General features: G+C 41.7%; 1 protein-coding gene across 1 annotated transcript in view; it reads right to left on the minus strand.

Moving 5' to 3' along the window:
• The window catches only part of dnah6 (dynein, axonemal, heavy chain 6), a 98,220-nt gene that overhangs the window by 62,601 nt on the left and 10,507 nt on the right, over window positions 1-25,112 (minus strand). The window contains exons 15-39 of the mRNA XM_067441730.1: window positions 22,150-22,302; window positions 21,756-22,007; window positions 20,437-20,565; window positions 20,196-20,309; window positions 19,751-19,894; window positions 17,308-17,463; window positions 17,051-17,101; window positions 16,875-16,967; window positions 16,580-16,699; window positions 16,305-16,485; window positions 16,008-16,104; window positions 15,694-15,904; window positions 15,426-15,590; window positions 15,238-15,348; window positions 14,938-15,063; window positions 14,471-14,626; window positions 13,966-14,127; window positions 10,968-11,105; window positions 10,697-10,864; window positions 8,990-9,138; window positions 7,680-7,787; window positions 2,088-2,643; window positions 1,853-1,975; window positions 1,495-1,677; window positions 934-1,077 (exon numbers count right to left, since the gene is read on the minus strand). Coding sequence (XP_067297831.1) covers window positions 934-1,077; window positions 1,495-1,677; window positions 1,853-1,975; window positions 2,088-2,643; window positions 7,680-7,787; window positions 8,990-9,138; window positions 10,697-10,864; window positions 10,968-11,105; window positions 13,966-14,127; window positions 14,471-14,626; window positions 14,938-15,063; window positions 15,238-15,348; window positions 15,426-15,590; window positions 15,694-15,904; window positions 16,008-16,104; window positions 16,305-16,485; window positions 16,580-16,699; window positions 16,875-16,967; window positions 17,051-17,101; window positions 17,308-17,463; window positions 19,751-19,894; window positions 20,196-20,309; window positions 20,437-20,565; window positions 21,756-22,007; window positions 22,150-22,302 — 3,990 coding nt within the window. The remainder of the gene's footprint in view (window positions 1-933; window positions 1,078-1,494; window positions 1,678-1,852; window positions 1,976-2,087; window positions 2,644-7,679; window positions 7,788-8,989; window positions 9,139-10,696; window positions 10,865-10,967; window positions 11,106-13,965; window positions 14,128-14,470; window positions 14,627-14,937; window positions 15,064-15,237; window positions 15,349-15,425; window positions 15,591-15,693; window positions 15,905-16,007; window positions 16,105-16,304; window positions 16,486-16,579; window positions 16,700-16,874; window positions 16,968-17,050; window positions 17,102-17,307; window positions 17,464-19,750; window positions 19,895-20,195; window positions 20,310-20,436; window positions 20,566-21,755; window positions 22,008-22,149; window positions 22,303-25,112) is intronic.

Consider the following 25,112-nt stretch of genomic DNA (forward strand, 5'->3'; position numbering starts at 1 on the left):
TATTGACAGACAGATAGACAGATAGATCATTATGATGATATTCTGGTCTGTAAATTTAGCTTGGATGCTTCAATTTGATAATCATAAGGGGGTTTGTTTGATAAATATAACGGAAATATCAAGAGTCTGAATAATGTATAAATAAATAAATAAACGTTGTGAGTGTATTATAAGGGCAGGTTCTAGCACCCTTGTTCATCTCAAATTGACCACTTCCTTTTCTTTTGCACTCCCCTCCTCCCTCCCCTCCTCCCTTGATCCTTCTGTCTTGCTCTGTGGAATACTAATAATGACCTCTCCACTGCATTCCGACATTCTGAAATAAATACCACACCTTCCCTTAATCCTTCCTTATACAAATGTCTAGGGCATATTGTTTTTCTTCAATCTATTTCTCATTAAATATTCCTGAGGTCACATTTATTAATGTGACAGACACACGAGACAAGACATAGCTGTCTATATAAAAATAATTGAACCAGTCAGGTGATATATATAATTTACAATGACCTTTCAGTCAGGTTAATGTGCTCTTTTCGGGGTCAAAGCCCAGAGGAGGTTTGCAGTGTCTTCAATGTTCAACATCAGCTATTTAACAGGAATAGCTACTGTATGGCCATTGAGAAAAAATGATGATGGGACTAGAGAAAAAAAATGAATTAAATGAAAATGCATGGCTGCAAATCTGTAAAGAACAAAACATGTTCCTCCAAATCTTGTAGAGTCTTTTCCTGGACAAAATACTATTAGAAAGCTTATATGGTCGCCATAAATGAAGGCAATTAAACAGAAATTCACAGTTATGCTCGTTGATAAATGTATCCATAAGTGCAAGCATACTTCACAATTTAATCTAAAGGATCTGAGATTATTTCAGAGTATATGAAATGTATTTGCGGTATGCATTACATTACATTTAATTTATTAATTTACCTTTGTGTTACTGTTGTCGTCAAACTGCTGCCTGACGAAGGTGTCGAATGTGTCCCAGTTGCTGTCAACCAAATTCCCCCCCACTGCCCACAGGTAGCAGAATACAAACGTCTGACACAACATACTGTTCAACTTGCTGGGCTCCTGCAAATAAATACACAAAAGCACATAAAAAAGCAAACAGTTGAATACCCCCATACCGCAATTTCTAGCAACTTGAAATTGTTACTCTTAGCTTATACTGCAGCACTACTATACATCAATATACAGTAAGTGTGTTACAAGTAAGCAGCAGTTTTGGGGTCTAAATATTCTGAACTGTGCCAGTCCAGTGTTTTGATTCATGGTATTCAACTTGCAACTCAAGTCAAAATCTTTATATTTCTTCATATCTCTTGAAAGGCGAAAAAACCAAACATTCAGAGATAAATAAGAATTTCTCTTCAGGTTTATTAATTCACTACTACTACTAAGCTTTCTATACTACTACTACGAGGCTTTTGAAAATGTGTTAGAATGCCGTGTCTGATTCATTTTGATGATAGATAAGATACATTATACCATTTTGAGATTAGGGGCTCCATCGCTGAACAGTAATGCTTCCAATAGGCAGCAGAGGGTTGTGACTTTACTGATGTCCACCTGTCCAATGGCTTGCACACAGTGCTTTGAAACAAACTGCAGGCCCTTCTCCACATATTGTTGAAACAGCTCCATCAGATATTCACGTACAGGCTCTGTAATCTAAATAAATCAACAAAACATATTTCCCAGATGGTAATAGGTATACAGGTCTAAAAACTAACTTTAATGTTTGCCTATAAAACTGTTAATTAAGACTCTTTCTAATGCGTCAGTGACTGTAAAACAATGTAAGCACTCTGCTTTGTGAGTCCTGAGAGAGTTTTAAAGGCTTCACCTTCTCGGCTAAACCTGTGAGCCACGTCTGGACATACGGCATCCACTTAAGCTCCTCTGGGTCAATGTACACCATCCCACAACGGCTTACTGTGGCAGGAGATGCCACAGCCAGGTCTTGAACCTGATTGAAAAAAGCATGGCATTTAAGCGTGTGTGACTAGCCTCTAATTAAAAGTGAGAAGTGCATGTGGAATTTAACAAAAACGGACCATGTGCACATTTGCGCATCTCACCTCAAACATCATGTGTATGGAAGGCGTGAGCTTAATCCTTTCACTGTTGGCCAAGCAGAGCATCTTATTATCATCCAGCACTGTGTTCATATTCTCAATCCACAGTGCGTCCACCGGGCCATCACTGATCACCCATTTGTGGTCATCACTGAAATCCTGAACTGCTGCCCGTACACAAAGAGCCATCAGACCATCCCGCCATTCCATCGTCAGTGTGTTCACCTCCCCGTAAAGTTCGCCCATGCTGACTGACTTTGGGTTCAGCACATAAGTCTTAACAGGGCGGTAGAAGGGATTTTGGTGGCCAGCGTGATACAGGGTATCCAAGGTGTCTGCCAGCACACGATAAACAGTAGTCTTGCCACTTCCAGTGGGCCCCACAAGCATTACCCCATGGCGGACCAGCATAGTCTCATAGAGCTGTATGACCTTGCTTATGATGCTTGGGAGGGGCTGGAGGGAGCGTTGGCACAGAGATGAATGAATAGTGGTCTGCAGGACACCGTAGTCATGGTCTGGGATGGTGACACCAGGGAAAAGGTCTGACAGGATGCCACTAAGGTAAAAAAAAGAGTGAGAGTTAGGTATTTACACAGACAAATATAGTGGCCCCAAAAACACCTTGGACTTATAAGACATGTGTCATTTCACTGAATTAATACAAGAAAAAAAACTTTATATCTAAAGAAATTAATGGTACTTTTGAATATGTGTAAAATAATGTACACTCACATGAGATGGAAAAAGCTATTTTATTCTACATTATGGTGGCTCCCCCTTATGGTGGATGCCATGGTCAACAAATCTCTCTCTCTCTCTCTCTCTCTCTCTCTCTCTCTCTCTCTCTCTCTCTCTCTCTCTCTCTCTCTCTCTCTCTCTCTCTCTCTCTCTCTCTCTCTCTCTCTCTCTCTCTCTCTCTCTCTCTCTCTCTCTCTCTCTCTCTCTCTCTCTCTCTCTCTCTCTCTCTCTCTCTCTCTCACACACACACACATATATACAGGTCCTTCTCAAACAATTAGCATATTGTGATAAAGTTCATTATTTTTTTACAATGTAATGATAAAAATTAAACTTTCATATTATTTTAGATTCATTGCACACCAACTGAAATATTTCAGGTCTTTTATTGTTTTAATACTGATGATTTCCTATCTCAAATTTTTTTTTTGAGGGTGATCTTTTTTTTGATCACCCTAAAAAAAAATGTTGAGGCGGCTCTGGGTCGCAGATCATTGGGTTAACAGCGGGACTTCTGCGGCACTTTCCCAATCCTCCTCCAAGGACCAAGGACCTTACTCCCCGTGTGGAAGCCCGCTTTGTGGCATCTTCCCCCGGGTTGAAGGGTCCGATGCTCATTGAGGCGGGAGATGAAGCGGGAAATATAACGTTTCATCCACCCGCCCATGAGGAGCTGGTCGAGGTGTTGACCCGGGTGGTGGCCAAATTAAAAATCGATTGGCCACAAGAGACACAGGAAGTCCAGCCACCCAGCAGACTGGATGACCGGTTTCTTTCGCACTGGGTCCAAACACCGCGCCGGGGCTTACCATTTTTCCCGGATCTGATAGATAGAGCCTTTCTCCTGGACACCCCGATCTCGCCTTCTGGTTTGTTTGGAGACCTGGTTAACACCGTCATTTCCAGACACCAGGAGGCAAAGAAACAGTCAGCGGCCTTCCAGCAGTATCTCCCTCGCCGCTCTAAGCCCGGGAAGGCTGGCCCTAGCGGGCAGCCTCAGCCGTCTGCCAGCTCCTCGCATCGTCAGATGCAGAAGGAGAGCGTTGCCTCTAGAGCCCCTTCTCCGGGAGCTTGGCAACAGAGGCAGCGTTCTCACCAGCAGCCTTCCGCTCCTAAGGGCGATCTGAGGAGGCTGCCGGGAAGGGCAGTCCCTCCCGCGAAGGGGCTCGTTCCCAACTACTTCCTGCCGGTCAGCCACTTCAGGGGGTTGGAGACAAGCCTCGTGTAACACCCGACGCCAGCCTCGAGAGGCTGGTTCCCTTAGTAGATTATCTCAGCGCATGGAAGTGCCTTCCGAGCATTTCTACATGGGTCCTGCATACTGTAGAGAGCGGTCACAGACTGCAGTTCGGTCACCCTCCTCCAAGGTTCAAGGGGTTGAACTGGACCGCAGTGGTACCAGAGCGGGTTCGGGTGATGGAACTAGAAGTAAAATCCTTACTGGCGAAGGAAGCCATAGAGCGCGTTCCTCCGCTGGAGAGAGAATCCGGGTTCTACAGCCGGTACTTTATAGTTCCCAAAAAGGATGGGGGGTTGCATCCGATTTTATATCTGAGGCTTTTGGATCAGTCTCTGAGGAGGTTCAGATTCAAAATGCTCACTATACCCATTATCGTGGGTCAGATCCAGTCCGAGGACTGGTTCGTCACGATAGCTCTAATCTCCATCCTTCCGTGTCACAGGAGGTTCTTGAGGTTCTCCTCGCCACTTCGTTCCCCTGCCAGTGAGGAGCTAGTGGATGTGTTGAGTAGAGCAGTGGCCAGGCTCAGTTTGGACTGGCCACAAGAAAGTCAGTAACGCCCATCAATGAGAAGCTGATTAGACGAGCATTTCCTACACGCGCACTCTGCTCAACCTCCACATCGGGGCTTACCGTTCTTTCCCGACCTCCACACTGAAGTGTCGAGGTCATGGAATCGTCTTCATCCAGGACTTTCAGCCTGCAAACATCCACCTATAGTAATATAGTTGGACTGAAAAGATATGGATATGGGTCGATGCAGAGGGTGAAGGAGATGCATGCAAGCCATCTCTCTCACGATATGGCGTCATCAATTAAAGCCCAGACATTGCCCACCAAGCCATTAAGAGCTACATTGCCTTTGGTGGGCAAAGAGTACTCGGCAGCAGATCAGGCTGCGGCATGCTTGCACACTATGGCAATAGTGCAAGCATTCCAAGCTGACCTGCTAAAAGGTCTGGAGGAAAGTGAGGAGATCGGAGCTGATGTCATCAGAGAGCTCCGATCATCAGCCGATCTTGTTCTCCGTGCCACCAAGGAGATGGCCAGATCTGTTGGCTGTACTATGGCAGCCCTGGTGGCCACAGAGAGGCACTTATGGCTGAACCTAACCGAGATAAAGGAAAGAGACAAACATTTTCTGTTGGAAGCGCCGTTGTCTCCTGACGGTCTGTTCAGTGACGCCGAATTACTGAATTATTAAAATACTGTCAATTTCAGGAGGCTAAGAAACAGTCGGCAGCACTCCAACAGTTTCTCCCTCGGAAACCCCAGACTTCTGCTGTTGCTGGGAGCAGCGGAAACCGAGTACGAGGTCCACACATCGAGCGCAATAAAGCAGAGCGTCGCCACGCGTACTCCCTCATAAAAGGGGTGGGGCGGGGGACGACGCTCTCGGCGCTCTTCCGTTCGGTCTAGGTTTGTCATCCCGCACCTTCACGAAGTGTGTATATGCAGCTCTAGTTCCCTTGCGCATATAGGAGATCCAAATTCTTAACCACATCTACGATTGGTTGATTTTAGCACAGTCGCTGCAGTTAGTGATTCAACATCAAGGAAGCTTGGGCTGAGATTGGAGTCCAAGTAAAGTGTTCTTTTGCCAACTCAGAGAACTAAGTATCTTGGGGTTGTGTGGGATTCGGCCACCATGCGGGCTCGCCTATCAGATCCTCGTGTGGGGTCGATTCTCTCAGCAGTCAAAGGGATGAAACTAGATCAACCACTTACTGTCAAACAGTATCAGAGACTGTTGGGTCTGATGGCAGCAGCGTTCAACGTGATTCCTTGCGGCCTGTTGTACATTAGACGGTTGGAGTAGTGGCTCAAGACCAAGGGGTTTTTCTTTTTCGTATTATCAAGGTCACAAGGCGTTGCTTTTGTGCGTTGATGATATGGAAACAGCCTTTGTTCTTGGTTCAAGGCCCAGAGTTGGGAGTTCCTTGTCGTCGAGTCACTCTAACGACGGATGCTTCCTTCACGGGTGGGGAGCGGTCATGAGTGGTCGCTCGGCCCAGGGCCAGTGGCAGGACCATCATCGTTCTTGGCACATAAATTGTCTGGAGATGTTGGCAGTGATTCAGGCCCTGAGACTCTTCCTGTCAGAGCTCAGGGGCCATCATATGTTAGTTCGCACAGACAACACATCGGTGGTCTCCTACATAAACCATCAGGGGGGGCTGAGGTTGCGCCCGTTATACAAGCTGGCTCGTCAGCTCCTCCAGTGGGCCCCCTCAGGTCTCCCAACTGGGGTTGTGGAGACCATTCTACAGTCTAGAGCTCCCTCCACGTGGAAATTGTATGCTTTGAAGTGGAAACTCTTCACTTCTTGGTGTGGGGATCACCAGTAGGATTAGCCCCCTTCACATTGACGGTATATGTGGCGGCCTTAGCAGCTTACCACATGTCTTTGGGATGTGTTTCATTGAAGCGACATCCGCTGATTACTCATTTCCTTCGGGATACTTTGAGACTTAGGCCTTTTAGACTTTAGACTTTAGGCTCAGGGCCTTTCTTTGGTACCATTTGAGCTAATTGAAGAAGTTCCTAAAAAGTTTCTAACTCTTAAGTCTATATTCTTGCTTGCTATATCGTCTCTCAAGAGAATTGGAGACATTCACGCTCTCTCTGTGGCACCCTCATGCTTAAAATTTGCGCCCGGTATAGTTAGGCTTTCTTATATTCCGGGTTACATTCCTAAGGTCCTTACTAATGGGCCAGTTATACTGCAGGCTTTTTGTCCTCCTCCCTTTCGGATGTCAGACCAGGAAACACTCAATCTGCTCTGCCCAGTTCGGGCCCTAGATGCTTATATCCACAAAGCTGCCCTATGGAGGAAAACTGAACAGCTGTTAGTTTGTTTAGGGCCACCCTCTCGAGGGGGCCCAGCATCCAAGCAGAGAATGAGCAAGTGGGTGGTCAAGGCCATCTCGCTTGCTTATGAGGTGCCCGGTCAGCCTTCTCCCTTGGCTGTATGGGCTCACTCTACCAGGAGTATGCGGTTTCTAATGCTTTGTTATCAGGGGCTTCCCTGAATGAAGTCTGTGATGCGGCGGGTTGGTCCTCGCCACACACCTTTGTGAGGTTCTATGAGCTTGACCTCAATGCCACGCCTCGGGCATGGGTGCTCGTTCATTAGCCAATGGTTGACGGGCATCTGGCTATATGGGGATGTGGGTATTGTCGTTCCCACAGCGGGGATGCAGCTCAAGTTCCCTTGAAACGGGAATGTCTCGGTTACGTATGTAACCTTAGTTCCTTGAATAGGGAACGAGACGCTGCATCACCCGGCATACTCCCTGCTTGCCCGTGAGTGCTTACTTCAGGCTGTTTCAGAAGCTAGTGTCTGTTTGTGTTCACGGGTGCTTTATAGTTTCCAGGTCTATGACGTCACCCGCCTATGACGTTCCATCGCCTCATTGGTTGGTTACATACGTGCTTCAGGACGCAATCACGCTGAGGCGTTCCCGCAGCGGTGATGCAGCACCTCGTTCCCTATTCAGGGAACTCAGGTTTCAAATGTAACTGAGACGTTTTTACAATATTATTTCACAAGATTAATGTTTGTTTTTTATTTTTTACATGTATAGTGTTTAATATACAACACGATTAGTCACCTGAAAAGCACTGCATCATCTTTGAGGAACTTTGGCAGGTTCGAATCTCGCAGAGCTCTGATCAGAACAACATCCTCGCTCAAGTGAGGGTTTTCTCTTTTTAAGGACCTGAACACCACACAAACACACATAATACATAATATTAGAAAATGTGAGCAGGAATACAAGAACTTGCAGCACGAAAACATTGAATTCTCACTATTTTTACAGGACATCACACAATCACTATTTCCACAGGACATCACACAATAGATCTTATTATAGATGGCATTCACAAAATAAACAAGATTTTTACATTTTCTGAAGAAAAAGGGAGTGATGCACTGTGAATGCTCTGTGTAAGTGCTTTTAGTGCATTGCTATGTGGTTGCTAGGGTGGAAAATATGAGGTAGACTAAGTGGTGCTTGTCCGCCAGAGTGTTGTAGGTGGTTTTGCTAGGGTGATTGCTAGGTAATTTCTAGATGGTTGCTATGTGGCTGCTTCCTGTCTTAGGGGATTTTTTCACACATTTTAACGTTTTAATGATCACTTCACACCTCTCCTCAACAAGCCACATGATTTGAAGTGTCATTCATGCCTTGATAAGCACCACTAATTAGTACTGTGGGAATCATAAAAGACATCCAAGCTATTAAACAGCCTGTATTAATTCCATATCAGCAATTACACTCAATATGGTGCTCTAATTTACTCTCACTTTTTAAACACACTCCCCTAAAGTTGTTAATTCTTGTTAATAGTTTAGTAGACTTAATCACATTAGTTTACCTTCTGAACCACTGAAGAACACAATGAAATAAAAGGATGTCAACATACACACAAACACACACACACACACACACACACACACACACACACAATCAACACACACACTAAAGACTTTGCTGTTGGCAATGATCTGCTTAGAGTTTTTTTGCATATCTGTATTTTATTGGCCTTTACCCCAAACACATTACTAACTGTGACCGAGCATGTGCATATTAATTCTCAATGAACGACTGACTTGTTAATAAAGCAACCCTAAAACCCTAAACAAACACTTTCCAAGACTGGTCTACGTTATTTATGCACCGTTCATCATTGAAAGATCATTAAATTAATAAAAAGTGACAGAAAAGACATGTACTTTATATAAGTTATATTTCAAATAATGCTGTTCTTTTAAACATTGATCTTTAAAACATTGATAATAAAAAATAAAATAATGTACCAACCAAAGTTTTGAACGCTAGTGTATATGAGATTTACTCAATGGGTAATGTGTAAAATGAGTACAAAAAAAATCAGAGATCAACCCTGAATGCCTCACCCTGCCATGACCAGCACAGATTTGACAGCTCTCATGCCAAAGTCATAGTGATCTTGCTGAGAGAGCTGCTCACTGCAGAGTTTGTACATCTGAGTCATCTTCCTTGCAAGAGTCTTACTAGACTCAAAGCCCTCAGAATACAGGATCACCTACAGAGAAAGAGGTGTTAAGGTAAAATATACTGTAGAGCTGTCTGGGTTGTCAGATAAAACATTATAATATTGAGATTCTTAGCTGTGGTTTGAGGAGATTTCCCTAGTTCCCTAAAATTGTTAGTTCCTTTGAGTAAAAGAGTTTGTTTGTTGTGGACAAAATCTGGTGATTTAAAAAAATAATACTTATATTTATTATTATTGTTACTACTGCTATTTAATATTATTAAGGGTGCCGAAACCAGGGCCTGTGAGCTAGTTGACCTGTGACCCTTTCTGAGGCCATGTCCATATATTTTTCTCTCTTGGCCTTCCGTCCACACTGAGACAGCGTTTTAAGTCAATGAAAACGTATCGTTTTGAAAACGCTCTCCAAAGCGGATAAATTTGAAAACACCGTCTTCGCGCCATAGTGTGGACTGTGAAAAAGGAGGCTTTTTAATACGATGACGCATTTTTAGCCATGTGATGCAGTCATATGACCAATTCAGCCAAGATGGTGAACGACATTGTACAGCAGTTGTTTTGTATGCTTTCTGTTTTGACAGCCTTGTAAAATATTAATGTCAGTTTGTACATACTGTTAAAAAACTCAGTGCCTTTTCTCGACATTGGCGCAAAATTTCGAAGAGTAAAAAAACGAGTAGCGGAAATGACGCAAGTCGAAGCGTCTTGGATTTGCTCATGCGCAGTACGGGGATGTAAGCGTTTTCAGACGTTTCAGTGTAGATGAAAATTTTTTGGAAAACTATTGAAAATGATAGTGTGGACGCGGAACGTTTTTAGACGAAAACTCAGTTTTTAAATGTATACAGATTAGTGTAGACGTAGCCTGATATGGCCTGCCATGCTATATCACAAGAGAAAGGCAAATAGGGGAGAAAAATTCTATTGATATCTTTATTTCAAATTCATATTTTTGTAATAACATTTTTTAATTTTGAAATGATTTGAATTATTCATTATTTTTAAGTCATTTATTATTATTATATCTGAATTATTAAGTCAGATATAATGAAATGTTTACTTTTGGCCTAAAGCACTTGATCAAGTTAGATTTTTGGCAAGTTACTAAACGGTTTGGGCACCTCTGCTCTAAATGCTCCAAATGATTTAATAATTTTGTAATTTTGACAGGGAATAAAGTGTGTATTGAAGTTAAAGTAAATGTTCTATACAAATAGGAAATCACAGTGATATCACACCAGTTACATCTCCAAACATTCCCACTGCACCAACAAACAATGAATAAAGCTGAGACCAGATTACTTATAGCAAGTCACTTCTCCAACATTCAACAAGTGAAAGTGCTGAACAATGGCAACAGACAAAGACTGATGATACAATGATCCCACAAATCCTGATGAATGTGTCTGTTGCCGTTAGACTGTCAGTGCAGTGTGAAGTAGCCTTAATACACACACACACACACAGATGAACAGACAAAAGCTTTTAATGAGTACACACATTAGGTGAGCAGCCCCATCTCTGACCCCTCCACCTACAGTGGTTTATCATCATTACTTGGATCAGATCAGGTGGTTTAATCACACACCTCAGCGATAAGAGCATAGTTGGGCACCATCATGGCTATGGGTCGGAAAAGGGCTTTCAGGTTGTCAGGAAGTTCAGTCCTGCCAGCGTAACCAGGGTTCATAGTGATGAAGGCAGCACACGTCATCACCAATTTTATCTCTCTTCCCTCAAACATGAACCGAGGTAGCTGCAGAAAACAAACACAATCCAGACACATGCAGTTGCAGAAAACATAAGTAATGTATAAGTACGTTTGATACTGTACATGCATGAGTGTGTATGTACTTTACCTTGGCTGCCTTGGCATTCCTGATAGTAATGAGTTGTTGAGCGATGACTGACAGTACCTCAATGTTGATGCGATTGAACTCATCAAAGCAACACCAGGCACCTGACTGAGCCAAACCACTGAAGAACGTCCCCATCATCTTAACACACAAACGGCATATAAATGAATACTGAATACTGAACCCTCTAAGGCCTTAGAATGAAAATATAGTTGTACATACTGTAGCACACAATAGTTCATAGCTAAAGTAGTTATTAAAAAATACTTGAAAACTCAAAACTAAAAGACTGCATAAGATAATGCAAAGATAATGCATAAGAGTTAAACCGCCATATGCATTTGCAAGGTTAAATAATCAGCTGATGTTTGGCTGTTTCAAGATTAATTAATCAGATAGAGGGGCCGGTGTAGCGCTGGAAACTAGAGGTTATGGTGGCAGAAAAGACCATGGTGGCCAGGGAGAAACTAGGAGCTGAGGTAACCAGGTGTGGAACCAGAGAGCAGCCAGTTTGATAGGTTGAGTCAATGGAGGGAAGAGCCATTTTGGAGACTAAGTTGATGATACCCGGGGGACGACTGACAGAGGTTAAGCCTTTGGAAGTTTAGCCCTGGTTCCAGATGGAGAGCAGATGAGACAGAGCTACAATGATGGTTCTGAAGTGTCAGGGCAGTGGTCAGAGTACCAGGTGAAGCCGTAAGGATGATGGTATCTGTTGAAGCCGAGGGAGAAGCCAAGAAGAAGCCAACAGGTCGGCAGACCGAAGTGGAGTGATGGGATCAACAGCTTGAGGTGGATCTCTATGTGGATTTCTAAGGAGCTCTATATAGGCCCAGCAAGACTACTGAGAAATCCCATGAGGGAATAAAACATGGCCTAGAATTCAACCTCCCAGCACCACTGAGGAACCTGATGATGAGGTCATGCTTCCCTACAGACTTACCATCCACTGAGGCAGCCACATGCACTTTCAAGGTGGAAGAGCATGGCCGACCCAGCCGCTGCACAATTGCGCTCAGCTCGGATGTGAGTGGACCGCAGTCCCTGCTGACTCCAAAGGAGGAGATGGAGAGTGAGTCAGAATATCTAATGTAAACCTTAAAACCGGTTTATTTACACAACCGTCAAGTTTAAGGTCTTGTCCAGGAGCTGTGTACCTGTGGCATACAACACCCCAGCCTGTCTTGGACACATCCGTTGTGACAATATAAATATAAGGTCTGTCCAAGGACTGAACATGAGGTGGCATATTGCCGTGATAGCTACGGGATGCGAACCGCCGCACTATACCCATCTCGGGACTCGAGTCTGAAGCCAGTGCTTAAGCTGTCTCATATGGACGTCATATACCACAGGACGCTCTGACATTGTTTCAGTGGATCTCAGCGGTCTGGTGGCATCAATCCGAGTCAGGATGTGTTTAATTGCCTTGGTCTGCTACTTTACTGCAGAGAATTGCCTGAAAAATCCTCAACAGCGATGCAGAACAACTCAGCATCACACTCAGCTCAGACCAGGCCATCCATGGATGACAGATATCGACCATACCCACACATTGTTAAAAAGATGCTCTCCATCTGTGTTTGCTCTTTTAGGGGAAACTGCTCTTTAGCTGAAGCACCCAAGGGAAGCTCTCTGCACTTATCTATGCTTGTTTAGAGAGGCAGCTGTGTTGCTTCAAATTTCTTCCTATCAGCCACTTCTTTAAAGGTGATATTTTAGAGCAACAAAGCAATTCATTGCTTCAGAATCACTCCAAAAAACAAATCTAAATGAGGGGATGCACAAGACTGGGTAAACCCAGCCTGATCTGCCGGCGTTTTGATTTCACCTGGCAACTCAGTCTAGAAAGCCGTACATTCATTTCTACTGCTTGTTACACTTTTGCGGGAACCAATCACAGACTGGCTTATCCACCTGGCATGCTATGGGCAGGCTTAACACGATGACAGATAGAGAAGCGATAGGTCATTGCCTGTTGATCACGCCTCTTGTGGTCTGATTGGTTGAAGGACTATCCAATTGCGTACAGAGTTATTAGAATAATGCCAGTTGATTATGCCCCTTGTGCAGTAGAAAATACAGAGCAGACTCCCCAGACCAATGTTCAATTTTAAATTGAGCTTGGTCTGGTGATAGCCAGAAAACGGATGCACGCCAGCTCCTATACCCGTATGTCCGGTGGAGTGGCGCATGCAAATTATATTTTCCAATTCTCATGGGCCTTGTGGGTGATTGGGGATCCCAAGTATCTTCGACACCACATTGAAGTGACCGACAGATGGGGAACTACATAGAAGTTTGCAGGGAACACTCACTCCCATAATGCACCAGAAATGATGTAACTGAATCTGTCTGACTATGCTGTCAAAATACTTAAATATTTGTATGTATTTCTATACTGGTTGGATTGGTAAGTGTTTCATAATGCTGTGGAAAAAAAGTATTGAAAATAATACTTCCGGAATCAATGCTGCTAAAAAAAATAGAGCACTAATGCATTCATCCTCACATGCCACCCTTGTACCAATGAGCCCATCAATAGAAAGAAATGATCTCTAGAAAAAGCTAAATGGTAAAATAATGTTCCCGTGACATTTTAAAAAAGACAAACAGTGAACAATGACTGTGATGGTTTTAAGGCCAAGTCAGAATCTTACACGTCATTATGACATCTGACTCCTCCAGCAAATACTAAACACTGGCCATAAATAAGGACAGCCTGCTGGGTAAAGCTCTCAGAAAGATGTCTCCAGTTGTTTTTATGCACTGTGCAGAGAACTCCAGTTGGAGCTCTGCTGCCTCCTAGTGACAAATGCAATGAATTCACTATAACAGGAAAACAATGCTGTGAACAAAACTATAACAGGAAAACAATGCTGTAAACAAAACTATAACAGGAAAACAAGCATCTATGGGTCATTAGTTTGTCAAGCTCCTTAACAAATTGATGAGGAAAAAAGAAAATAGAAGTTGGACTGTAAGAGAGACAGATTAGCACCTTATAGTCGAGTCCATCTGAGCAGTTAAAGACCACACACTGGATTGCCAGAGCTTTCGCAAGGTCTTTAGTGGTCTCGGTTTTGCCTGTGCCAGCTGGACCTGCAGGAGCTCCTCCTAGATCCAGCTGCAGTGCCCCCATTAGGCAGAGGTAACATCGATCCTAACATGAAAAAAAGTAAACAGATATGCAGTTCACGCACACAATATTAGTACAACATGCCCCTGATTATTTGGTACAGGCACTTTAGTATAAGTAGTTAAACTTGTTTTTCTTATGCATGCCATAAAAATAAGTAAACTGATGAGGGCAGAAATGCCACCAAAATTTATTTGATTTAATAAGTTAAAGCCATCATTCTTCAAATTGCAAATTTACATAATTTATTAACATTATTTAATATAATTGGACAAAACTCATATAGAGCATATATATAAAATTCATCGTAAATAAATTAAAATAATTTTCCCCTTGTGTAATAAAGTGAATATATATCGTCATATACCGTCAGTGGAGTGATCACCAGACGAGGACAGGCTCCCAAATATTCATATCCATATACATATTGAGAGAGAGCCATCCGAGCCACACAGTCATCCAAGTCCACATCCCAGTAATACCGCAACTGCCTCTGCCACTCAAAATTATCGCTGGAGTCCACCTACAAACATGTATACATATAAACACATGTCATAACCTCTTGATCTATCAGATAAAATAGATCAAAAATTGGCATTTGTATTATGTATGGCAGCGGTTCTCAACTGCTTGGTCGCAGCTCTGTTCTTATGGTCACGGACAACAGGGTTAAAATGAATAAAATAATCAAATAAATACGCTTATCAGCTTCTAAAACAGAGCACAAAATGTTGTTGTTGATTCTGTCACTTGGTGAACTAGGTTAAGATTAATCTATTGCAAACAGGCAACTTTTCACCATTCCCTGTGACAAGACGAAGCAAATACACAAACCTTCTCTTTGACAAGCTCTGTGACGATGTCTCTGGCATGCACATCTATCGTGATGAGAGCTGTGATGATGTTCCGATGAAGACTAGGCAAATTCCCACGGACCAGAGCAGCAAGAGAATTCAGTCTCTGTTTATACACATCCAAACATAAATACAGAGAGACACACACATATGCAAAAACCACATGAATGTATCACAAAATTATTCACCAACTGTAAATTGCTTGCAAGGAAATTTTTAAGGAACTAACACATTCATATAAAGATTCATAAACTGGTCAATGAAAGCTATATGTTGTCACCTCAAAGTTTGTGAGTTCAAATTCTTGCAATGCCTTATAGTGATCATGATCTCCCTCTAGACAGCTGTCCATGTCTCTGCACCACATGAGCTGGGAGATGGTCAACACCACCTGCAGAAAAGCACAAGTGAGAATCGCTTATACACTCAGAGACACACATAAGAAATATCAACTAGACGAGAACAAACCTGTGAGGGATGCCCAGCCACAACCCACTCCACTCTTGCTTTGCTCTGGTAGTCAGCAATTGCAGCCTTACTGAGTCTCCTAAGAGAGGAGAACATAGCCTCCTCCACTTTTCCCAACCAGTCCTCTACATTTCCACGAGCCTTCAGCCCTTTCCCCAGTGCCACCTAAAGCACAGACCCACACATATTTCTATCCTGTTTCATTTTATAAATCCCTGAAAAAACAAAACATACATTTAAAAAAAGAAAAAAGAAAATGAAAGACAACCTTTTCTCCCTCAGGTGACACAATGGCTAAGATGTCATTATTGTATTGTATTTTTTCACCAGTCTCGCCCTCTCCTGTAGTAGGGGTAAGCAGGCCGAACTCCAGCTGTGATATTGCATCAAAACACTTCCTCAGATGAGGCTGCACAGCCTGAGGGTTCCGTGTCTGAGCCAAAATCTCCAACAGTTCATCATTAGACAGGAAGTAGAACCTGAGCCACCCAGAGAAGTGAGTAAAGTCATGGCACAGCATCAAGAGAATTCAGCATTCTGATGAGAAACTGCTGTGTGTGCTGTGTGAGTGTGCATAGACACCTTGGGAAGATAACTCTCTTGGACTCCAAGTAAGCCTCCAGGCACTTCTGTATTCGCTCCAGGAGTGCGTTATTATTCTGGAAAATATCCAAAAGCCCTGGAGAGACAGAGTAGAGGGTAACACTGGTAAAAGTCATTTATAATTTACAAAATTTTTCATTGTTGCTTTTTACCTACAGCTTTTTGACACTAGACAAGAATTGAATTTTCGAATGTAAATGTGTTAATCTTATGTTTAAGTTGTAGGTATTAAATTGCCTATGCTTTATAAGTTTCCTGAGCTACATTTTGTCAGACCTGTTTGTGTGGCAGCACGAAAGGCATTGGGTATGCGGTTGACCTTCCTCATAATCTCTTTCCAGGACTTGTCCACTTGCAAGAACATCTTAGACTCAGCAGGCAACTGCCTCTGGATGTCAGGAGCACTGAAAATACTCTCAAGATAAAGCCAGCTTCTCTGACATGCCAACCACTCCTCCTGGAATCACAGTAGAAGATAGTCAGATAGAGAATATTTCATTTAACAAAACACAAAACAAACAAAACTTGAATGTGGTTTTGTTTTTGATTACCAAGGTCTGGCTGAAAAGAGAGAGCTGTCTCTGCCACTTGTCTACTCTGGCCTTGATGGAGCCTGCATAACGGGATGAAGCAACTGTGGCCACATTGACTATACTGTCATCAAGAAGCACCTACAAAATTTACATTCACACAAAAAGAATACAACTATTACTAATAATAAGTGAGTAAAGAAGTATATTCTTTATAAAACTCTGGCAAGGTTATGATTTAAATGATAATTACACATGAATCTTATGGTTTAACAATCGGAAAACTCTATGAACAATGGGTACAGCACATTCTTACCTGAATATCATCAGTTCCTCCGAGGATAAACACATCCTTGGAGTCCCGATGAGAAAGCACCACAAATTCTGTTGCCTTCCAGGATTCCTCAATCTATCAAAAGTATGTGTGTGTGAAGCTGAATATAAAGACATGTATAAATGTTGTTAAAAGAGAATTATAAACATAGGCATCACCTTTCTCAGAATGTTCTCCAGAGATGCTTCTCCTGAGGCTTGTGCTGACACCTGAGAGTTTGAGAGGATTCATGAGGTTAAAAGAAGAATCTTTAGCAACTGTATAGTGATTTACTCCTTCCTTTCAGGTTGTGTCCTAAAACCTGGTGAGCTGCATACCGGGACAGCGTGTTATGGAAATTTAGAATGTGTCTATGATGCCCAATAATGTTGTCTAAGTAAATCAAAGGTTTTGAGAGTCTCAGTGTTTCTCTCACCTCCTGTATTTCTGGTCCAAAGTTGAAGATGTTGAGTTCTTGCAAGCAGGCGAGAGTCAGTGGCTCTTCCAGTAGTTTGGCTTCAACAATTTCCTCTAGCATTTCCCAATGACGAGCTTTCAGACATGGGTTACGCAGGTCTGTGATCACTGGCAACTACGCAAACACAGAATGTTAAATACACAGATGCATACAAACACTACTATAAAGGATATAAATAAATGCAGCCTTGGTGAGCTTAACAGACTTTTGTGAAAAACAAATCATAACAAACCCTTACAAAAAAGAAGTTTATTTAAGTGTTCTATTAGTATACTTAATTTAAACTAAAAATAAAAAAGTATACTTTCCAGTCCAGTCTACTTTTCATACTTCTCAGAAATATACTTAAAATTGCACTTAAGTATACTTGACTTATACTGACAGAAAAGTCTACATTTATTTAGCCTATACTTGTACTCAATCTTTTGATCAAGATATACTTGAAACTATAATTAAGTATTTAAAGTATACTTGGCTTGTAATTGTGTTTAATCTTTTGATTGAGTAGCCTATTAAATGTACTTTTTTTGTCTTATGAAACTTAAATTGTTTGAAAATATTGATTAGAATAATGATAGAAAACAGATATGTTCCTAATTCTGCATATCTGAATTTTTGTGTAGGCTAGTCCACTGGTAGTGTACATAAGAATTTACTTAATGTATTGAATTCCTTTCATTTTACTTTTACTTTGATTAAATATTTCAAAAATTATACTGGGCGCTATGACTCATCTTCTAGTACAGAATGTAATTCTCTGGATCAAAACACAGGCGAAGAAGCAGTTGAACCAAGTGATAGAAGATTGCTCACGCAAATGTAAAATAACGCGATCATCAATCATTAAACAGCATTTCAACTTAAAACATAAACCAACTAAAACCTAATGTTGCTGAATGAAATGTCAAACCCATGAAGAAGAAACGAATGTGAAGCTTTGGAAATTTAAGGACTCATTCTACTCCATCTGTGTTTTGATCATTGTTCTGAATCTGTTCAAGGCTATTCTTTGACAAAAATTAGATTTTCTCAACTCTTTTGGTTAAAATGTTGCTTTTCTTTATGAAACTTACCCACATTCAAATGTTGATAAAAAAATGATGCACAAAGCTATTTTTAAAATTAATTAAAGTACAGTAAATATATATTCTAAGTATAAAAAATTATATTACATAGTAGTAAAAAAAATATATAAATAGTAAACTATAATGTTATGTTCACTTAAAGAAAACTTACAAGTATGCTTGCAGTATAAAATGATTTGATTTGCCTCACCGGCACGTCATCCTAAATAAACCTGTCTTCGGCGTGATGACTTTTCTGGCTTGACTTTTTCAAATATTTATATTCTTGTGTAATCGACGCAGCGTCTTCAATAAACCCGTCTCTTGCGTGATACCGAGAATATGATTTCTGACCAGAAGGGTGAGGTTGCCAGAATAATAATAATACACTGTGTGTTGATAGGCCAGAGAAGACCTGGCACCCTGACTGAGCCTGGTTTCTCCCATGATTTATTTTTCTCCTTCATGCCCTGATGGAGCTTTGGTTGCTTTTCACCGTAACCTTTGGCTTGGCTTGCTCAGTTGGGGACACAAAAAATTTGATCTAAGCTATTCAACTAAATTTACAAATAAAATTAGTTTATTATGCCTTATTTAATTCTATAAATAATACTGATCTGCCAACATTGTCGCTATATGATAAATTAAAATAAGCTGATAACATCAACATTTTGTCATGAACAACTGTACAGCCGAATCAAATTCTGTTGCAATATTGTCTGCAATGAAGCTGCTTTGAAACAATCATCATTGTAAATGCGCTATATAAATAAAGTTGATTGATGATTGATTGATAAAACTACTATACTGATAGTTTACTGAGAGTACACTTAAAAGTGTAATTTCATATACTAAAAAAAATACTTATATTAAAATAGTTTACTAGTATACTTAACTAAAATAGTTAACTACTAGTACAATACAAATGAGAAAGCTAGTTGTGCACTTAAAGTTTACAACTGTTACACTTACAGTACATTTAAACGTATACTTTTATATACTAAAAGTGGGCCAATTAATCCCAAGCAGTATTGAAATAGTACACAATTTTACTACTAGTATACATTGATATTAAAATACTTATGACATAAAGTAAACTTCAAAATATTCTTTAAAATTACTTAAGTATAATTCATAAAATTAACTTGAAGTATACTTCTTTTTCATAAGGAAACCCCAAACATTTGAATGGTAGTATACTCCTAAGTAGGCCTACTACACTTTGTTATGGGCTTTAGACATGATTCATGTTTAGGCCAAAGCCAAATACAGCAGTCTCAAACAAGGAGACAGTCGAAGAGCAATGACACACTGGCATTAGTGCCAACCTGACCCACCTTTTCTCGCATGCTCTCCACAGTCTCTTTAAGGAAGGGCACCACATTGTTTGGTGGCAGTCCTTTTTCCAGCTGGCTGACATATTTGGCAAACTTATTCACCTGCTTGCTCAGCAATTCTGGGTCCAGCTCATCAAACTTATTCTGTACCAAAGAGATAATTGACCATTTGACATTTAAAGGACACTTTCATGCAAAATGCCTTCCAGCACACCATTTGCATGGACACTTCATCTGATAAAATGCCTTGTTTAAAGCCGTAATTATTACAAGCATGACTGTATATATCAAAAACTCTTTAGTTGCTGTATCTATGCTCCACAGTACTGCGGATCTGGCCTTCAACCTTTGTTTTTGTTGTTGTTTTTTTTGCAGTTTAATTGTACCCTTAATTGGATTTCAGTGCAAGGGAAAAAGTTTTCTTAAATGCCCCCCTTAAAATGACCTGCAACCAGCTGTTCTCTAGATTTTCCCACTCTTCCAGAGAGTCCCAGAGTAGATGCTTCAGCTTCACTTCAGCAGTCAGTCCCTCTAGAGCATCATATTTAGTCACCTCCACCTGCATAAACAAAGACAGATTTAAATAGCTCATGATGATCAGACAGACAAACTCAAAACAAAACAAAAAACTAAGAGAGAATAAATACAGAAAGTACACCCTCTGGTGGACAGAGAGACACACTGACCTTAAAGTTCTTCTGGTAGGTTTTATATTTAAAGGCTTGAGCCTGAAACTCATCAATAGATATCTGAATATCTCCCAGCAGCCGGCGTATGTTAGAGCGATCTGCATCAATTTTAAGGAGCTGAGGGTCCTGGAGAAACAAAATCCACCCAACATACACAAAAAAAGGCTGTGAGTGATTCAGCAGGGTTTCAGTATTTCATATGGCCAATTCAGTACCACGTTAAAGTTCTGGTACTGAAAGGGTCAGTGGGATTTTTTAAATGTTTATTCTCAGATAGGCTGCATTTAGTTCGGGAAATTCGGTCTGGACTTGATCCGTTGTGGAGCAACTATGCCCGAACAGGAGCTGTTCGGACCAATTAAATTGTCAGGGAGGGGATTATACAATGATAGACCGATGATAAAGAGTAACATAAGCATTCACGTCACCAAAGAGCGATTGGGTTGAATTCGTTCTAATCCTAAATGGAGAACTTTTCACCTTTACTATTTCTCTCAAAAATTATGATCATGTTGGTAGGTACTCCTTGTATCCTTAAATTCTTTTATAACACTGGCAAAAATTGTTTACACCCATCTTCCTCTTCTTCTACTTCCTCCAGTGTGTGTGCAGTTCTGTTGACAACTATGCATTGCTCTATTGAACTGATTGGTTGTAGGTCTATCCAATTGAGGTCTTTCCTGGTTCGGTTGAATCACAGCCCAATGGAGCAGTATCATTTATAAAGGTATCATTTTGTTATGAATTTACTTGTTGGGGCACATGACTATTAACTAATTCAAAATTAATTCAAAACCCATAACCACAATTACATATTACTTAATCAATTAGTTAATTAGTTAATGTGAAAATAAAGTCATGTGCCCCAACAAGTAAAGTCATAACATAATAATACCTTTATAAATTATTAGCTAATGATTAATTAAAGCAGACAACTGGAAGTTGCATGGCTTGGCTTTGACCCGTTGTGGTAATTAACACGTCAATTTAAATTATTAGTTAATATGATATGTTATTAAGGAATTAAGACATTATGACATATTTAACTAATAACAATTGTACGTTTAACAATAAACGATTACTTAATCTATTAATCATGTCGAATCTTCATTAGTTGCTGATGCAGTAATCATTAATAAATGGGTTAGTTCACCATTAGTAATACATTAACTCATGATTATCTGTGCATTAGTTAAGCATGAATTCATGCATATTAGTGCACCCATATTGTAAAGTGTTACCACACTTATTATTAATGACTTTAGCACATTATTCTGATATACTATCACTAGTTTTTTCTCTCTCTTTTCTTTCACCTGTGCTTTCTTTTTCACTGCCTCCACATTTTTGTTAAGTTGGTTGATATCTTGCTGGAGGTGTTGGCAGAATTTGTCCACATAAGAGTCCCGCTCTCCCACCGCTTTTTCAATGGTGTTCCTTATGGCAGTTACACATGGTGGTAATGTGGCACACACTGCAATATCCTCAGGAGGGGTGGGGATAGAGTAACACTTGATCAACTTGTACATCTCACAGACAGTCACAGTCTCTTCTTCCAGCACCTCAATCTAATAGGAAAAAAGAAAACAAAATATATGATTAATACATACGTGAAAACAGCTGACTGATGTCTGATAGTTGATTAGAAGAATGATTGTTTAAATCACCACAAAACTTCTTGATGGGTTATAGTTCTCTTTTAATTCTTACCCTCTTCTGAATTTCCTCCAGGAAGTTGAGGGAATTGACGTACTCGCTGGTTACCGTTGGAACAAAATCCAGTTTGAACTGGGCATCATGAGCTTCTGCAATGATCTCATCCATCTTTTTCTTTGCTAGCTGAGGTAGGATGTCATTAATGACCTGGAGAAAGGGGTTCACAATGAGGTGGGCTATTTATGTGCCCTATTGCCAACTGTGCTGGGGTAAATAGTGTACTGTACTGTATACCACTAGGTCAGTGCTTTTCAAACCTGTCCTTTGTACCCCCCACACATAACTTGACGTTTCCCTGCTGCCATCCAATGATTATCCTTTCTCTGTAGTATCCATCTTTGCCCACCGACCGCCATTGGATGAAAGACTAAAGCAATGCATCCATCTAAGCTGTGAAGGATGACTTCAGCTCTCAGCCCTGCACACTATGATGATCCTACAGGTTTTCCAGGCAAAACTCTATGGACGAGTCTGGACAGGATCCGGCAGCATTCTGTGACCTGTGCAATGCCACTGACCAGGCCCTGCACAATGCCACTAAGACCACCACACAGGCTATTGGAAGTAGCTTGACCAGCCTGGTAGTGCTTGAGCACCACTTGTGGCTCAACTTGACAGAGATCAAGAACGCAGATAAGACTGCCTTCTTTGACTCCCCCATTTTAACCACTGTTCTCTTTGGCTTCGTTGAGCGTTTCACTGAGGTTTTTGCAGGCCATGCGCCAGTTCTTGCCAAAATGCTTTAGCTCTGCTTCAGGTCAACCAAAGAACGCCTCGACCCAGCAGCCAAACCAGTGTAGCCGCCAGCCTTTCAGCCTCATCCAGTGGCTGACACCAGGCAGCACCCACAGACAGAAAATCGCTACCCATTCCATATGAAACAAGGAAGAGAAAGGGGTTAAATCTCGCTGAGGACAGATCACCCCAAAAAAGAGCTTATGTTTTCCCCCCAGCCTCCTCTTCAGTTCAGGTGGCTGGAAATGTTTAGTTTGCAACAAAAGGCCTGTTCCAGTTCACCCACTCTCACAAACAAATGCTATATTTACCACAAAAAAATAAACAAAAGAGTACATTTCTACTTCCAAACATATTAGCTTTGTTCAACCGCTAGCCACTCAGGCCGAAGCTTGGGAAGCCATCCCCAATGTGTCAGAATGTGTTCTGAATATAATAAAATGAGGTTATTCACTTCAATCCACTCGCAGAACTCCGTGCTTTCAACCCACGGTTAACACATCAGTAAGGAGCAACGCGGCTTATGTCCTCCACAACGAAGTGTCAAATCTACTAGTGAAGGGGTGTGTTGAGACAGTTCCCCCCTCACAGAGCGAGTAAGTCTTTTACAGCTGCTACTTCCTCATACTGAAAAAGAACGGTGGCCTCAGACCTATCCTGGATCTCAGACTCCTGAACAAGGTTTTCGACTGTGCCCAAATGAGAGCCTGGCTTGTGTCAAAACATGCTCTAACCATTGAATGCCTAGCTGCGACGTTCAGAGCGGGATCCTACCTCCCCCTTAAAACATTTCAAAGGGCACTGGGACTTATGGCTTCTCCATCAACAGTACTCAAGTACTGTTTATGCGCCCTCTGGAGTGTTGGCTAAACCGGCTCATGCTTTCAAAAGCCTTGGTCCCTTGGAAAGTCACCAGATGGTACCAAGCTGGTGTAAGTAAGGGTCTAGTCTCAAGGAGGAAGGTGTTTCAACAGACACCTCCAACCTAGGTTGGGGAGCTCTGTGTGAGGGCAGGCCAACCTCCAGGCTCTGGCCGAGCTTGGAGAAATGGTTTGATATCATGCACATACCAGACAAATTGAACCAGGGAGCAGACATGCTGTCTTGAGACCCCCGGGGAATGGTCACTCCACCCTCAAGCAGTTCAGCTAAACTGGAGTGTTTTGGAGAGGGCAGAGGTGGACCTCTTCACCTCAAAAGCCAACTCTCATTGCCCAATATTCTTTCAAAGAGCAGGGATACCCACAAATGGCACCGCCACCTCCTTTACAGATTTCTTCCAATTTCGAAGCTCCCGCAGGGCATCAAACAGATCAGGGAGAGCAAGTGTGCAGTCCTCCTAATAGCCATTCTCTGGCAGACCCAAATATGGTTCCACGAGTTGATGAAGCTGCTTGAAGCAGCTCCTTGGCCGACACTCCTGAGAAAGGACCTCCTTGCTCAAGCAAAGGAGGTCAAACAGGACAATCTGGCACCCCAGTCCCGACTTGTGGGACCTCCATCTATGGCCCCTCAACAGGTACCAAGGTAGCTTTAAGAAGGAATCTTAAACAACACTATCGCTGAGGCTAGAGCCCTGTCCAAAAGACACATCTATGCCCTTAAATGGTAGATAGACCCTTATTCATGTGAAGTACCACTGGTGCTTTCATTTTTACAAAAGCTACTGGTCAGGTCGTACCCTCGCCAAGCTCAAAGTAAATGTTTCCTCAAAGGGGCCAAGAGGCTAAACCCACCTCTCCCCACTTCTATACCATCATAGGACCATTTCATAGTCCTGAGGACCCTCAGAGGTCAACTCCATTCAGAGCCCAGGTCATTTCAATTTTGGATCATTGTCAAAGGATGATAGAGAATTAAACCTACTCTACCCCATCAGGATCCTCAGAGTCTATGTAGAGCTTTCTGCACAATTCAGATGGTCAGAACAGCTCTTTATATGCTTCGGTGGCCGCACCAAAGGGTGGTGGCTGATCAGGTCAAGAAGCAAAGATTATCACGTTAGATAATGGATGTTATCTCTTTAGCCTACGCCTTAGGGGTGGGCGATATCTCGATATTTAAAATATATCGAGATATTTTTTCAGCTCGATATGGATTTGGACATATCGTATATATCGATATATTGTTTTTATTTAATTCTGATTCGGCCACTTTGTTTGTTTGCCTTCTCTGTGTTGTGTTCGCGGAGCCTCGCGCGCCTCCCGCCTCTTGCTTTTGTT

The sequence above is a fragment of the Pseudorasbora parva genome, chromosome 4 (assembly GCF_024679245.1).
Source record: "Pseudorasbora parva isolate DD20220531a chromosome 4, ASM2467924v1, whole genome shotgun sequence".
Taxonomy (NCBI): Eukaryota; Metazoa; Chordata; class Actinopteri; order Cypriniformes; family Gobionidae; genus Pseudorasbora; species Pseudorasbora parva.